We start from the raw sequence: 17348 nt of genomic DNA, 5'->3' as shown, positions 1-17348 counted from the left end.
ATATGGATAAATAATCGGTAGAAATGCAATAAACGTTTAAGTGATTTTGATGTCAACACTTAGATAAATTATCAAGGATAAAAGAATGATGATTTGTGAAGGAAGTCTTTGATGGATGATGTAATTGATTGGTGGTTGTTTGAATCATTAATTATGAAGTTTAAAAAGAGTTTTAAGCTTGTGAATTGTTAAAAATTACCTTGGCCACATTATGTACAAATTTGGCCATGTTGAGGAAATTAAGAAAAAATATTGTAAATTGTGTTGTGGCTTGATGGAAGGTGTATGAATGTATTGGTGATTTGGTTGATAAGGTTGTTTAAGTGATGATATTGGTTTGTTGAAATTAAAAAACAATTGGGCATACTTTGACGTTTAATGGTCATGAGTTATGATTTTTCTGAGAGTTGTTGTTTGTGTTTGCTTGTGTATCCTCAAGCATGTGATTGATTATATTATGGTATGATCATTGTAGGTTGACTCTCGTTGATCCAATTTTACAGGATTAAGATTTGGAAGCTTCTCTTTGTTGGTTTGTGAATTTGATTGTGAAACTTTTTACAGGTAAACTTCTGTGTGTCCTAGGGTGAGTCCCTTTGTGCGCTCCACCATGTCCTTTTGGGAATGATTGGAATTTGTGGCCTGTGATAATGTTTAATAAAGTATGTTTATGCATATAATATATTGTGTGAGATATGCATATTGTTTGTGGAGCCCGATTGCTCGTGGGGCCTAATTGTCTGTGAAGCCTGATTGCTTATAGAGCCTAATTGCTCGTGCGGCCTGATTGTCGTGAGGCCTGATTGTCTGTTCTCTGATCAGTAGAAATTGGGGGGATTTCTGCTGGATAGGACTCTCTATGGGGGTTTTGATTGACGTTGGCTTTAGAGTTGTTAACACTCTAGGAATGTCTCGGGAGTTATATGATGGAGTCCTTGAACAATATCTCTGATTGATGTTCTAGGATTTGTGCCCAGTTTGTTGTTGATTACATGATTGAATGATTGATTGCTTGATGATATGATGTACTATATGGATATTATTGTTGTTTGCACATTTGAGTGAGCCATTGGGTGGAGTGACCCTCCAGGACCCATGATTTACTGAGATTGCCAAATCTCACCCCGCATTATGGGGCACTATTTTTAGGTACCACTAGTGCTGCTGGAGAAGCTTTGGGCAAGAATCTCATCTAGTGTGAATACGAGCATATGGAGTATTTTGACATGTACATAGGAGGGCACGAGGATTACTTGGCATGTTGAGATATTATTTTGATGCACATAATAGTTGCTTATTTGGTATCATTGACTTAGTGCATGAACATTGGTCTTGTATGAGATGTTGTGGACATGCTTAGAGTTGCTCATGCTTTTGTGTCTAAGTCAACTGATTATTATGTTGGTTATGTAATAGTTAAATTCGATAGTTGATGTAAATATAATTGTATCATTGGAGAACTTTGTAATGTAAATATTGATGTATGTGATGGAAGGGTCTAAAGCATATTGTAGTTATTAATGTTGTTTAATTATAATGAATGACAATGGGACATTATGTATGAAAAAGTAATGAGAGGAGTTAATGTATATCGTGGGTTGTAAGTGCACCAAGGTTTGTTGATCCTTTGGATGTCACCCTTTTGGTCAATTAGGTACCCTTTTTGATTATAGGAACACACTTATATAAAGTGGAAAAAAGTTGTAAAAACAAATGAGACACTACCGAAATTCCTAAAAAAAATAGTGAGATTTTACCCTAACTTTGAGAGACCATAACTCTTTCCACAGTGGTCCAAATAAGGCGTACCATACCTTATTTTAAAACTTAAGATGACCATATGTTGCCATAAAATTTGGTGTCATTTGGAGTCATAGAAACTGCCCATTTTGCGTTTGAATGAGAGTTGTTTCTGTCCATGCTGAAGTTGGCAACATTGGTCCTCTTTTTTGAAAAATTCATATCTCTCTCATTTCTTACCCAAATTAGGCTTATGATATATTAAATTGAATATTAAGGTGTCTTATAAAACATATTAAAATTTGGGGGAAAACAGATGAGTGAGACGTCTGCAGTTTAAAAAGCAGTGAAGGATGTTTGGGTTCTTGAAAGTGCAGTTTTGATTGTTTTAAAAAAGTAACTTATGGCAAGCGTATTTAGAGTTGTAGAACTCTAAATGAGACGTGTGATACCTTGTTGGAAAGGTAAAAGAATGTAGAATAACATATCAAAAGATGGGAATTTATGGACAAGTAATCCAGTTGCAGTTTTGATAAAATTGAATATACCTAAACTAGGTAAAACATCAAATTATGTATTTGTGTTTCGTTGGTTTATGGGAACCACTTAGCAGCTTCAAATAGACGTTGTATGATATTAAGCAATAGTATTTATGGTTCCACAATAGTTTTGACTTACGATCACATGTTTGAAAAATGTTAAATACAGACATTTTGTAAACGTAAGGATTTTGTAAACGTTATTAAAAAGAAAAAGTTTTACCGTAATTTTTAAATGAACTGTTGTGATTATAACTGCACTTAATATCATAATTGATGATAACATTACCGGATGCATACTGAGTGTTACACAAAGGCCCAAAAAACAATAGACTAAAACTAAAAACTAGAGGGATCAATGCTTAACAGAGCTTCATCCCTTATAAGAGTATCAATCCTACTAGGAATCTGGTTAAAGACATGCATCTCGTTCTCTCTAAAGATTGCCTCTTATGCCAACCAATCAACACATTGATTTCCTTCTCGTGGGACGTGCTATAAGACAAGGTTCCAGTCTTTGCTGATCCAAAAAAGTATCCTGGAAACCAACTGAGTTTCATGGAGTGTTGAAGGGCCTCTACGGAGTGCATTAATCCCAAGTTCTGAGTCACCCTTTACTGCCAATCTGCGATAACCCAAATTCCACGCAAACTCCAACCCCACTAGCATGCCCCAGTATTCAACCTCAAGAGGTGTACACTATCCAATATTGTAAGAGAACCCTCCTTGCCTTTGCCTTAGAGAATCCCGCAGTAGTCCTCCACAACTAGCTTTGTTAAGGGACAATTTTACTGCCTCATCAAAGTTTAATTTAATCCAATCTGATGAAGGGTGCAACCAGCAGGTTGTTGTTGGTTTTCTGTTATTGTTAGCCCGATTTAGAGAACATTTGAGTGAACCCCTAATCTCTTGAATAAATTCTAAAATCCTTATCGCTGGGTGCTCAGGTCGAGTGAAGCCCTTCTCATGTAGGAGTTTATTCCTCCATGACGAGGGCTATAGTCAAGTTCAGAATTTGTTACCTCAAATTGAATGTCATCATTAACGCAAGGAGGCTTTGAGCTTCCTTTTAAATTCTTCTGTGGTGCATCCATAATTATTTTCTTCTTCCAATGAATTTTGCTCCTCTTGCTCTCTATAAATATCTTTATTCACATAATCATCTTTGACAAAATAGAAAATAATAAGAGTATCTCATATATTTAGCACTAGAATGATGTTTAATTCATGCACATAGAGCGTTATTCAAGCTACTTCATAAATTTTGCATCGATCTAAGATTCGAGGAAAAATATTTTTTATTAGAAGTATTTATGCATTATTTTTGTATGGAAGTATAACCTTGAATCATAACATCCAATAAATAAATATCAATATATACTATATATGTTTCCAATCTATACTTTCAATAAATAAAATTTTGACCATCAAAGTATGTTAGTTTATCACATTCAAAACCTTGTATTTTCATAAAAACAAATATTGGAAATCTCATTAAGGATCTTTAACTCTAGGTGGCTAAGCCTTTAACAAAATATTGAGTTTTGATACCACTTGTTAGATCGAATGTTTACCATTAAATTAAAAGCTACAATTGTTAGTCCAGATACCATTTTTACTTACTACTATCAACTCGAGCGTCATGGTTCAATTTAACTTCAACAAACATCAGGCTCTGCCAAGATAGGATGTTGGTCTCACCAACATTCGAGTAAACCCGAGCCACTTTATTATAGAATGGAACATGTAATCCAACCCGCCAAATTGGACGGGTTACATGAGTTGACCCAATGGGCTTGACCTATTTTGTCATATGTATAAATAATTTACTTGAATAAATATTGGACAAAGGACATTAAATTAACCAATTTGGCATTAAATTTGAAATTGGAATAAAACTTAAAATTATAAATAATTTTCATTTGTCTCACACAATCTTTCGGAATTCCTGAAAATCAAAAAATGTCAAATTTATTATTAAAAGTGACAATTTAACTATTGATTTTTGGGATAGGTTATTCTACCTTCATTTTTTCTGCCTACTTTTGCCTACCACTTTAAAACATCATTAGATCAGAATCTTATTTAACATTTATCTTTCTCTCTCTTCTAAAGATTCTGATCTAATAGTGTTGGAGAGTGGTAGGCAAAGGTAGGCAAAAAAAGTGAGAGGTAGAATAACCTATCCCTTGATTTTTTCTATCGTTTGTCCAAAAATTCACTTCACTTTGATTCATTTTTTTTACAAATATAGAAAGAAAAAAAAATCAATATTATTATTAATAATAATTTTGATAGTTTTGAATTTCTAGGATTTCAAAATATCACCATATAAATGACAATAATTTTTTTCTTTTATATGAGACTTATTTAATTTAACTATAAAATAATATTTTCAAAATAATGCAATTTATGTAAAAAGAGTCGGGGTGGGAGAATAAGCGCAATTTAGGGTAGACAATCATGATTTGGCCACATGGTAAAAGAGTGAAAATTGTGAGAAAGTGAAGCACATTCCTTTGATCAATGTTATTAAACCCGACACGAGTATTGACTCGGTCGGGGTACTGGGTCACTGGTTGGACCGGTTGACCCGGATATATATATATATATATATATATATATATATATATATATATATATATATATATATATATATGGGGAGGGATCATTTGACTCTAGAGTAAGACTTATAAGCCTTACTCTTAATCTCACCGTTGATTTTCGTCCATCCAACGGCTATAATTTAGAGAGTTATATTAATTATTTAATTATTAATTACACTATAAATGACAATCGTTGATTTCCGTCCATCAACAGCTGAGATTGGGAGTAAGATTTAAAAATCTTACTCTTGAGTCAAAAGATATATATATATATATATATATATATATATATATATATATATATAAATTAAACAAAATTCACTCAATAAGCTTAAAAAGTTACCTAATTACATTTTTATAAATTCATAATTAATTAATAAATTGAAGGAAAAAAACAGTGCCATAGATTTGGCTTGGGAATTAATAAGTGTATGGTGCAACAATTGTTTTTTTTCTTAATTTTTTTTGCTACAACAAACATTTGCTTTTGTTGGTGAATGTTACTGTTAAATAACGAGAGAATAGAGAGGAACATTTGAAATATTTCTATATATTAACGAATGAGAGAGATGTACAATATATAAACAAACAAATGGGCTAAGCCAAAACCTAATATAATCTTACCTAATATAAAATAAGGAAACCCTAATTACAATATATTTCTAACACTCCCCCTCAAGCTGGAGCGTATAGGTCATATGCACCAAGCTTGTTACATATAAACTCTATTCGGGGGCCTCTCAAAGATTTTGTAAACACATCTGCTAATTGCTCATTAGAGGGTACAAAGCTAGTTTTAATTTCACTAGCAAGAACCTTTTCTCGAACAAAATGACAATCTATTTCTATATGCTTGGTTCTTTCATGAAACACTGGATTTGATGAAATATGTAGAGCTGCTTGATTATCACAAATGAGAGTTGTCTGTCCAGTGTCTCCAAACTTAAGCTCTTTGAGAAGCTGTTTAAGTCAGATGAGCTCGCAAGTAGTAGTCGCCATGGAGCGGTATTCTGCTTCAGCACTTGACCTGGAAACTACGCTTTGTTTCTTACTTTTCCAGGAAATCAAGTTGCCTCCAACAAAGACACAGTACCCAGAAGTAGATCTCCTATCAACTGGACAACCAGCCCAATCAGCATCACAGTACCCAACCACTTTATCATTACCTTTATCTTCATATTCAAGGCCTTTCCGTGGAGATGCCTTGATATACTTAAGAATACGAATGACTGCATTCCAATGTTCTTGACATGGAGAATTGAGAAATTGACTGACCACACTAACTGCAAAGGAAATATCAGGCCGAGTGACTGTGAGGTAGTTCAATTTTCCAACCAATCTTCTATACTGCTCAGGATCTGAAAAGGGCTCCCCCTGATTTGGTAGAAGCTTGATACTTAGATCCATAGGAGTATCAACGGACTTTGAATTTAACAGAGCAGTTTCTTCAAGAACATCCAGAGCATATTTCCTCTGAGATATCACAACACCAGTTTTAGATTGGGCCACCTCGATTCCTAAGAAGTATCGAAGTTTCTCAAGATCCTTAGTCTGAAAGTGATGGCATAAGTGTTGTTTCAATCGAGGGATCCCATGCTGATCACTGCCTGTGATGACAATATCTTCCACATATACCACCAGATAAATAGATCCAGAAGCAAAATGCCGATAAAAGAAAGAATGATCAGTTGCACTCCGAGTCATGCCAAATTGTTGAACAACACTGCTAAATTTTCCAAACCACGTTCTTGGAGATTATTTGAGGCCATAGAGAGACTTACGAAGACGACAAACAAGACCTGACTCCCCCTGAGCAACAAATCCAGGATGTTGCTCCATATAAATTTCTTCCTCAAGATCACCATGAAGAAAAGCATTCTTGATATCCAGTTGGTAGAGAGGCCAATGGCGAATAGCAGCGATGGCAATAAAGAACAGTAGACATTTTCGCCACATGAGAAAAAGTATCAATAAAATCCAAGCCAAAGACTTAAGTAAAACCCTTCGCCACCAAGCGAGCTTTAAGACGATCCACTTGACCATCAGGTCCAACCTTAATAGCATAAATCCATCTGCAACTAACCACAGATTTTCCAGAAGGAAGAGGCACCAGATCCCATGTGCCATTATGATGAAGAGCACTCATTTCATCAATCATAGCTTGTCTCCATCCCGAATGTGAAAGTGCATCACCTTTAGTCTTAGGAACAGATACAGAGGACAAAGAGGAAAGGCAAGCAAAATATAATGGAGAAAGACAATGGTAACTAATATTGACTGTATACCTGACTGGAGGGCGAGTATCACGAGTACCCTTACGAAGAGCAATGAGAAGGTCACTATCCGAAGGTGGGACCAAAGCCGTGGGAGGATATGCAGTTGAATGTGAGTCCACAGATACATCTGACGAACTATGCTCGATCTCATCAGCAGAGGAGGTGATAGAAGGAGAGTCAGAAACATGGACAGGTAAAGACGGAAGGTAAAGAAGGTCACCTGAGAAGCATGACTGTACAGAATCAGTGTCCACAGGAGTAATAGAAGTGTCCACAGAAGTAGTAGAGGATCCAAAAAAAGGAACTGATTCAAAAAAAGAGACATCCGCTGAGATAAAGTATCGACGTAAAGTGGGAGAGTAGCAACGATAACCCTTTTGAGACTGAGGATAACCCAGAAAAACATATTTATGAGACTTGGGAGCTAATTTATCCAAACCTGGACCAAGATGATGAACAAAACACGTAGAACCAAACACATGTGGAGTTAAAGGATATAAAGCCTGATGGGAGAATAAAATAGAGTGAGGTACCTTATGATTGAGAACAGATGATGGCATGCGATTAATGAGATAACATGCAGTAAGTTAGCATCACCCCAGAATGTGTATGGAACATTACCATCAATTAACAAGGCACGAGTGGTTTCAACCAGATGGTGATTCTTGAGCTCGGCTACACCATTTTGTTGAGGTGTATGAGGGCAAGATGTTTGATGAAGAATGCCATGAGATGAAAAGAATTATTGAAATTGATGAGATAAGTATTCACATGCATTATCACTACGAAAAGTACGAATAAGAATACCAAATTGAGTTTTTATTTCATTATAAAATAACTGAAAAATAGAAAACAACTCAGACCGCTTTTTCATCAAAAATAACCAAGTACATCTGGGATAATCATCAATAAAGGTAACAAAGTACTTAAAACCCAAAGTGGAAGAATGAAGACTTAGTCCCCAAACATAAGAGTGGACTACAGAAAAAGGAGAAACAACTTGATGACTAAGACGACTCTGAAACGTACTACGAGTATGTTTCCCAAACTGGCAAGACTCACAATTTAAAGTAGAAAGAGACGATAAATGGGGAACCATCTTCTGAAGCTTTGTAAGACTAGGATGGCCCAGACGAGCATGGATGGTAAGAGGAGAATCCACAATGGAGCAGGCTGAGGAAGAGGGAACTAGTTGATAGAGGCCCTTAGACTCACATCCTTTGGTAATCTCCTTCCCCGAACTCTGATCCTGAAAGATGACAGAGGTTTTAGTAAAAGAAACAACACAGTTAATGATTTGGTCAAACGACTAACAAAAAGTAAGTTAAAAGGAGAATCAGGCACATATAGAACATGATCCAGAGATAAATTGGGTAAAAGAAGAACTGTGCCAATCCCCCTTGATTGGACCAGAGACCCATTGGCCATAGTAATAGTGGGAAAAGAACCAGTAGTACAAAGGAAAGTAAATAAGGACTTATTATCAGAAATGTGATCAGAAGCCCCAGAATCAAGAGTCCAAGGGCCTATAGAGTGCAACTGAAAGATGCCAGCAAAAGAATTACCAGAGGGAGCAATGGATGTAGTGGGACCTGATGTTTGCTTCTCAGACCACCAAGTCGCAAATTCATTTAGAAGAGCAGCTGGAGGTTGTGCACTGGAAGGTAACTCTGGAGCAGAGGTACTAGAGAAAGCCTGAGCAACATGAGCAGAGGTACTAGGTGGCCTGCCATGAAGCTTCCAACAGCGGTCAATAGTATGATTGGTCTGATGATAATGAGTGCATAAGATCTTTCTTTTAGAGAATCGACGTCCACGACCATACCTTTGAGCAGCAAGAGCGGAAGAGTCAACAGAATCCGTTGGGGGTATATGCATCATAGGAGGTGCTGATGACGTAGAGGGCTTAGAGGGAATTCTAAGCAAGGTAGACATCACCGAATCCAGTGTAGAAACGGTAGAAGAGGGATCTGTGCGTCAACGCAAAAAGAGGTTCAAACACCAAAACAAGACCAGATCCAGAACCTACGCAAGGAGACGAGAAGATCGCAACCAGCCACGTTCGGAGAGGAGCCTCCACGCGCCGCCGGAGTGAAGAGAGTGTCCGAACTGTCACGCGCGCGTGAGGGCGCGTGTGACCTTGGAATCGAACGGGACCGGTGGCGTTGGAACCGCGCGGCTGAGACGAGCACGGCGGTATGTGAATCGCCGGAAAAGGTGACCGAACGGTGGTTCTGGACGAGACAGAAGCTGTATGCAGAGAGAGAAGCGTCCGGAAACTGACAAGGAGACAGCTCCGAAAAAAAATTTAAACGACGATGAACAGTGGGTTCACCGGAAAAAAAAATAAAAAATTTCAAAGTTCCTTAGGCTCTTGATACCATGTTAAATAACGAGAGAAAAGAGAGGAACATTTGAAATATTTCTATATATTAACGAATGAGAGAGATGTACAATATATAAACAAACTAATGGGCTAAGCCCAAACCTAATGTAATCTGACCTAATACAAAATAAGGAAACCCTAATTACAATATATTTCTAACAGTTACTAAGTTCAAAGCCCATGGATATATAAGTCCAAAAGTGGAAGAAAGGAGCATGTGGAAACCACGTGGAAAGGTCTAGATATCAATTTCTTATCCTCTTTCCTCACCTTTTCACTCACAGCCTCTACATCTCAAGCTTTTCCATCCGATTAAAAAATGGGGCTTTTTGTTTCGCCTCATTGTTTCTTTACTTTACTTTGCAAAATGGAGATGGTTATTTCTTCTGCTGGTGTTGCTCTCTATCCAGTGTTTCCATCTTCCTCGTTCATCACTTCTCCATCATCTCTATTTCATTCCTGCCACTATTTCGCTGTGTACCTACCCAGTTGCGTAAATGGTTTCAAAATCGTTCCTTTTGGGGAATGGAGTGAAGGGTATGCTTCAAAACTAGGAACATTGACCAAAGTGCCACGTTTTGGCAAAAAAATTATCCAAATGCCACGCGAACAATATTTTTTACCAGACTGCCACGTGTCATAATTCGCTACCACTGGTAGCGAATTTCGTGGCCAATGATTTTGTGACACATGGCCATATTGCAGACCAAATTCGCTACCACTGATAGCGAATTATGACACATCATCTTTTTCCTGCGAAAGTGTGCCACGTGTCATAAAATCTTTGGCGAACGTAATTCGCTACCAGTCGTAGCGAATTACGCCTACGTGGCAGTCTAGTAAAAAGTACTATTCGCGTGGCATTTGGGTAAATTTTTTTTTCAAAAAATGACATTTTGGTTACTATTCCTCAAAACTATGTGGGTGTTGTGTGGATTACTGAAAGTTGCGATTTTTTTCTTCATTTTTTTGCAACTGGGATTGTGCTGATGCATCCTTCCACACTTGCAAGCCACCCGCACCGGTTCATCAGACCCGACGGGTCACTAGGATCCGAAAAAAATCGAACGGGCCGTACGGGTCATAAGTGGCTAATTGCATGCCTGATCCAATAACTGACCCAAACCGGTCACCCAACCGGGTCGGTCCGTATTTAATAGCACTGCCTTTGATAGAGGATTTTGAATTTTTAACCCTACAAATTGAGAAATATTAAATTTATTGTTAATAATGTCAATATAATTATTGTTTTTTCTTTTTTTTATTTGTAAAAAAAATTGAGTGGATTGATTTCTTGTTTTAGACAAACACAAAAAAAATATTAATAGTCAAATCGTCATTATTAATAATAAATTTGATATTTTTAAATTTTCATAAATTTCAAATCATTGCATGAGATAAATAAAAAATATTTATGATTTTAAATATTATTTATTTTAAAAAATTTAATATTATTCTTAATTTAATGCCAATTTGATCAGACAATTATTTGAATAAATGCCGAGAAATGAATCAAGTCACATTACGTATAAAGTTTGATTTTACCGTGGGGTTTACTCAGTCAACTTTAATTAAAAAAAAAAGTTGATATATAATTTAAAAAGAAAGATAAATTGATTTCTACAAAAAAAATTGATCAATTTTTATACTGCTGTACATATATAAAAGTATGTGAATCTCATTTGAAATTATATGAATAAAAAAAAAATATGAATTATATATGTTTTTATATGTATATAAAAAATAAAATTGTCTAAGTGTCAGGACTTAAAAGATGTTACTAAACTAAATGCAACTTGCAACCACAGTTAAAGTTGTCACCCTAGTTATTATTAACTAATAATGTAATATCGGTCATTAAATACATTTGGTTACAAAATGAATAATTTAAAACATCAAATCATTTTTCATATTAATTAAACAAATAAATTTGATGTGAATTTGAAAAGCCTCCTAGCAATATTAAATTAAAAACAAATTAAAATTAAATTATTCATTATTTATCTATTGCAGCGTTAAGTTGAACCTTGACTGTTGAGTTGAGTGAGTGGCACTCAAATAGCACGGCAACTAAGTTATATATGTAAATATAAATATTATTATTAACATAATAAAAAGCGATAACACTTGGCTCTTCTTTCTGCTCAAGTCTGCGAAGACACTACGAACTACGAAGTTCTCTGTTTCTAGGGTTTCACAAGAGGATGAACTCCTTACATTGATTGCACAAATTCAAAGTCAACAAAATTTTTCTATTTCTATTATTTCTTTCCCATGACAACAACAACAACAACAATGTCTGGTACTTAGTGGATTCATTGGATTCCTGAAATCGTTAAACCTCGAACTTTCAATTTTTCTACTTTGGAAACTCACTCAGAACTCGGAACTCGGAACTCGGAACTCAGAACTCAGAACTCAGAACTCAAAACCGAATCAAAGTTTCTTGATGGAGAGGTCTAGATCTAAGAGGAACTACTACTATGACCAAGACTATGATTCTGAGACATTGCCTAGGACAAGGCCTCGCTATAATAATCACCACTATAACACCAGCTCCCACCGTCATCGCGGCGGAGGCGGAGGTGGTGGCGGTGGTGGCGGCCGGTACCCTAAGACGCAGGACTCGCCATTAACGGTGACAACTAGTTACCGCATTCTGTGCCACGACATGAAGGCCGGCGGCGTGATTGGAAAGTCCGGCAGCATTATAAAGTCCATTAGGCAGCACACCGGCGCGTGGATCAACGTGCACGAGCTGATCCCCTGCGACGAGGAGCGAATCATCGAGATTTCCGACACGCGCCGCCGGGACCCGGAGGGAAGAATGCCGTCATTCTCGCCGGCGCAGGAGGCGCTGCTGCTGATCCATGAGAGGATTCTCGAGAGCGACGCGGCTTTCGGGGTCGGGGAGGAGGAGGATGAGTATGGCGGTGGCGGTGGAGGTGGCAGAGGTGGTGGGGGCAACCGTGTGGCGACGAGGTTGGTGGTTTCGAGAATGCATGTTGGGTGTTTGTTGGGGAAAGGAGGGAAGATTATAGAACAAATGAGGATGGAAACAAAGACCCAAATTAGGATACTACCTAGAGATCACAATCTACCTCGTTGTGTTTCCATGTCAGAAGAGATTGTTCAGGTTGGAACAACTAAAAAAAGCTTGGAACTTTTTACATCTGATGCCTTCCTTAAATTGCATGCTTGCTCAAAACCCGTTCATTAAATTTTGTTGTCAAAATGTTTCCATGGGTATGGACTATGGACTACGGAGAATGCTCTGGTTTTGCTCCTTATTCTCATTTCTCACTCACTCGTGATGGTTCTTCTTGCTTTTGGAGGACTAATTAAAATTAACTGAAGATATTAATGGCATTTCACGTTTCACTCTTTTGTTTGCTTCTTTCCTCCTTAAATAGTGAGCGTCTCATAAGCTAATGAAATAAAGGATCAATCATAACTGATTATAGCTACGGCTTGAAATGGCATTTGAAGCTCCTTCATTACTTTCAGCTAAAGAGCTAGACGGGATGAAAGATATTCGGCTTCAAAGTAATCTGGCTTTCAGTTGGTGGTTTGGAGAACATTTTATGTTGGAGTGTTGGGTTTGTGCTGCATTTCCGAAGTTTATTAGCAACTGCTTTTGATTTAGTGTGGATCTTGTGCTTCTGTAACTGTAACGATCTGGTTGAACTTGGCTAGACCAAGTATCTATTTATTGATTATTTTTCCTTGAATTTAATCCACCATTTATGACGGAGAGTAGGCAGTACCATACCAATTTGAGGATGATATTTTTCACAGTTCTCTTCATTACTGGTTTTTGACGGGACCATCATAGTGATAATGAAATTATGGACATGCATAGCGGTGCAAGGCCATTCTAAATGATCTGATGTGATTTCCTTGCAATTTTACTCATTTAAAAAATATTTAAACTGAAGACTATTAATTATATTATATTCTGTGCAGGTTGTAGGTGATATAAATGCTGTAAAGAATGCTCTTGTAGTTATATCATCACGGTTGAGGGAGAGCCAGCACCGTGACCGCGGTCATTTCCATGGACGTGTACATTCACCAGATCGTTTTTTCTCTCCTGATGATGATTATGTTCCTCATGTAACTAGTGGATCTCGTAGGTCGTCTGTGGATGGGACCGCATTTGGATCACGGGGATCTACCATCAATACAAGAAACAATAATCACCCCTCATTAGGTTATGCAATGGAGCCAGGGGCTGCCCCCATGGCTGACGATGCGCAGCCCTTCTATGGCGAGGACCTTGTTTTCCGTATACTTTGTCCAGTTGAGAAAGTTGATCTTATTGTTGGGGAATCTGATGGAATTGTAGAGTTCCTTCAGAATGAAGTTGGCGTAGATGTAAAGGTCACTGATCCTGTTGGTGGTTCAGATGAACAGATAATTATCATTACTTCAGAGGAGGTACTTTCCTTCTCTTATTCACTCTGTCTGTGGTGTATTGTATATAACTAGTGCTAACTCTTTTAGGTCACTAGTTCATGTTATAAGTGTTCTACGGACAATACTCTTCCTGCTTAAGTAACTGTAACTTCAACTCTTGTAAATGCAGTTCAGTGTGTTTTCGTAGCTATAATATATGTCACATGCTTAAAGTTCTAACTGTTATTATTATGTACTTAAGGGTCCTGATGATGAGCTGTTCCCAGCTCAAGAAGCTTTGCTACATATACAAACTCGCATTGTCGATCTTGTTCTAGATAAGGACAATACTATAACCACCAGGCTTGTTGTCCCATCCAGCGATATCGATTGCTTAGATGGAAAAGACACATCACTATTGGAAATAAAGAGGTTGACTGGTGCTAATATTCAAATTTTGCCTAGAGAAGAACTACCTCTCTGTGTTGCAAAAACTGATGAGCTGGTACAGGTTTGTCATTTGACCTACAACTTGCCCAAATATTCTATTTGATTACTTTGGTAAATATAGTTTGAATGAGTGAATGATAGATGTTGAACTTTATAATGATGATAGATCTTTATGCACCCCATTGCTGTGCCACTAATTCTATAAATAAAAGAATGTACGGTTTTCACTGGCTTTTGTTGTTAAAAATTTCCAAAAAATGATATTGAGAGGATCCAAAATCCTACCTTCAACAACGTTAAAACAAAGACCTAGTATTCTAATTCGGCTTTGTACATTTCTCAATTGTTCCTCTAATCTGTTGCCTCTACAGATTGTGGGAGAGATAAAAGCAGCCCGAGATGCTGTTGTTGAGGTGACATCAAGATTAAGAAGTTACTTGTATAGGGATTTCTTTCAAAGGGACACAATACCACCATCAACCCCCTTACTTGCTGTGGAGGCATCTTCTTCCAATAATATAGCTCCAGTTACTGAAACTCCCACAACCAATCAGAATGTGCAAACTGCGGTAGCAGCCCTTCCATCAAAGGTATTCTTTTGACACAATGAGAATTGCCATGTCATCTTCAATATTACCCATCCTTATTTATCTGTTATTTAATTGATTTCCGTTTGGGAGATTTATTAGCTTCCACCTTTAGTATATATTTTTCTTGTCTTCCCTGAAAAGAATTTTTGAGCATATAATGCCATGGAAACTTTTATCTGAACTATTAATAGACTTAAAGTTTTCCCTGGAGAGGAAACAGAACAGTTGAATTTTTTTTGTTGTCCTGTAAAAGATGTGTCATTCAACAAAAATGGCAAGCATTTTTTTGGGGGTGTTTTTGCTTTTATTTTTATTTTAAGAGAAAAAGAGAAAGAGGGGGGGGTGTCTTAGTTACTCTTGTAACTTTATAGGTTAGCATATGAACACATGGATTTCTATCCAATGACCAAGTAATTTTCTTTAAAAATTCGAGCTATATTTTTTTTTTCAATTGCAATTTAATACCTCAGATCTTCTCTACAATTTTGGGTAGCCAAATCATATAAATGATCGACAATGTTGATTTTTATCTCAAGAAAGAAAAAACTTAAATTTTCTTTCTTTCTTTTCGGAAGGAAACTGGAGGATCTAGCACTGATACAGGAAAGCTGAAAGAAAGTGACCGCCGCGATGATGTGCTTAGTGGTCTAAATAGGTAACTGGTCCCTAGCTCATTTAATGATAAAATGTTGTATTTTTGTGTTGAGTTACTTGCCGATAGGTCAAAGTGCAACTATTGCATGCTGTTTTCTTTCTCCCCTTCCTCCTTTCTAATGTTTTTTCCCCCACCTTTTGTAATGGTTAGGATTGCTGTACCTCTTGTCACAAGGAGTACACTTGAAGTTGTTATACCAGAGTATGCAGTTCCAAAGCTTATAGCAAAATCCAAAAGCAAGCTTGCACAGATAAGTGAGGTGTGTGTCATTAGATCTTTCAGTCCCTTTAATATTAGAATTGGAAATTGCTAAAACAGACATTTTTATATTAAGTAGTTGGAAACTTCCCTCTGACATCATAGAGGAGCTCCCCCCTCCTTATTTTTTTCTCTTCCCCATTCTCTGCGAGCAACTTAGTTACTCTTAGAACAAGAATGATAGAACTTGTTTTTCTAATGATTAATGAGTTGTTCTTTATGTTTGTGTACTTCCAGATTGTATCTAGATCATACTTTGTATTTTTGTTTCTTGTCGTAGCTTCAAGAATGAAAAGCAAATACCTCATTAACTTCCCAATATTTTGCATCTCAGATTTAGATTCTGGAAATTAATATCATTTGTATCACTATTTTTAATTTCAATAGAAAGCCATGTATTGTCACTTATGTTTTGATGGGAACAGTTATCGGGAGCCAATGTAACGCTTGTAGAAGATAGACCAGATGTGACACCCAAGATTATTCAGATATCTGGTACTCCGGAGCAGGCAGAGAGAGCCCAGAGCTTGCTCCAGGGATTTATTTTGAGCAGTAAGTCCTCTCAATGCGTTGGGTGTGGCTATATTTATTCTTATGCATGCATTAGTCTTCTTCTTGGTTCTTAAACACCCATGTTTTCTTGTAAATGACATGACATGTATTTCTGTTTTCACCCTCTTACAGCACAAGAAGATGGACCTTAAGTTATGGACATACCAAAAGCCGGTTAGACTAAAGGATAGTGCCAGGGGCATTTAGTTCCATGCAATGATTGGTTTTCCATTATGTCTGCAAGATTGCTGGAGTTGGAATTTTCAATGTGAGAGAAGGCATTCCACTGTAAGTGCTGTACTAAGAAAGCTTCTTTGTTAGTTTTGTTAGTATTTTCAGCAAGTGAAGGGGAGCATGTATTGGCTACCCTGGATGGTGTTTTCATGGTTGACCAGTATTAATTCATGAGTAAGTAATCAAAAGCTTTTCCTCAATTATGAAATCTCAATCACGAAAATATTTTAAGTACTATGGTAGTACTACTGACTACTGAGCACTCACTGCATCACCTACTAGACCTCTCAATCACATGGTTTCCATTAAACACCATGTCGCATTGTCTGCAACATCTGTATAGTTAGTTACAGTGGCCATTGTACCTCCTCAATTAACAAATCTTTTTAAATCACATTTCTGAACTGAAAGGCAAGTTGGAGTTATTTTCGATAGTTATTACATCTGCTTCATCACAATTCATAAAGCAAAACTCGGAGATGGACACTTGATTTGAAGTTAAATATGCATACTAAAGTCGGCACATGGGGGTGATTTCAGAATTGTTTAAAGATATAAATTAAAAATAGGATTGATGGTGAGTATTTGGAAAGAAAAAAAAAAGTATTCTTTGTTAACAATTGAAAATGAAAATGATTTATCATGGAGGAGCATAAAATCTTAA

At 36.9% G+C, this 17348-nt stretch overlaps 1 protein-coding gene across 2 annotated transcripts; it reads left to right on the top strand.

Moving 5' to 3' along the window:
* The first annotated feature begins 11709 nt into the window (after window positions 1–11709).
* On the top strand, window positions 11710–16878 carry LOC133317801 (RNA-binding KH domain-containing protein RCF3). 2 transcript variants are annotated; one of them, XM_061519690.1, is made up of 8 exons: window positions 11710–12683; window positions 13514–13987; window positions 14208–14456; window positions 14767–14985; window positions 15561–15640; window positions 15791–15899; window positions 16324–16450; window positions 16583–16878. In XM_061519690.1, the coding sequence occupies exons 1-8, from the start codon at window positions 11997–11999 to the stop codon at window positions 16600–16602; spliced, it is 1965 nt and encodes a 654-aa protein (XP_061375674.1). In that variant the 5' UTR covers window positions 11710–11996; the 3' UTR covers window positions 16603–16878. The 2 variants fall into 2 exon arrangements, 1 of the variants encoding a protein (XP_061375674.1); XR_009752369.1 differs by lacking the exons at window positions 14208–14456; window positions 14767–14985; window positions 15561–15640; ... (1 more) ...; window positions 16324–16450; window positions 16583–16878 and having other exon boundaries at window positions 11710–13146; window positions 13514–13525.
* Window positions 16879–17348: the final 470 nt, after the last annotated feature.

Source organism: Gastrolobium bilobum, unplaced genomic scaffold (assembly GCF_033153095.1).
Source record: "Gastrolobium bilobum isolate Gb01-03AN ecotype WA unplaced genomic scaffold, APGP_CSIRO_Gbil_v1 utg1481, whole genome shotgun sequence".
NCBI classification, from domain to species: Eukaryota; Viridiplantae; Streptophyta; class Magnoliopsida; order Fabales; family Fabaceae; genus Gastrolobium; species Gastrolobium bilobum.
Note: the sequence above shows the minus strand (reverse complement) of the source record. Positions and strands in the feature narration are given on the sequence as shown.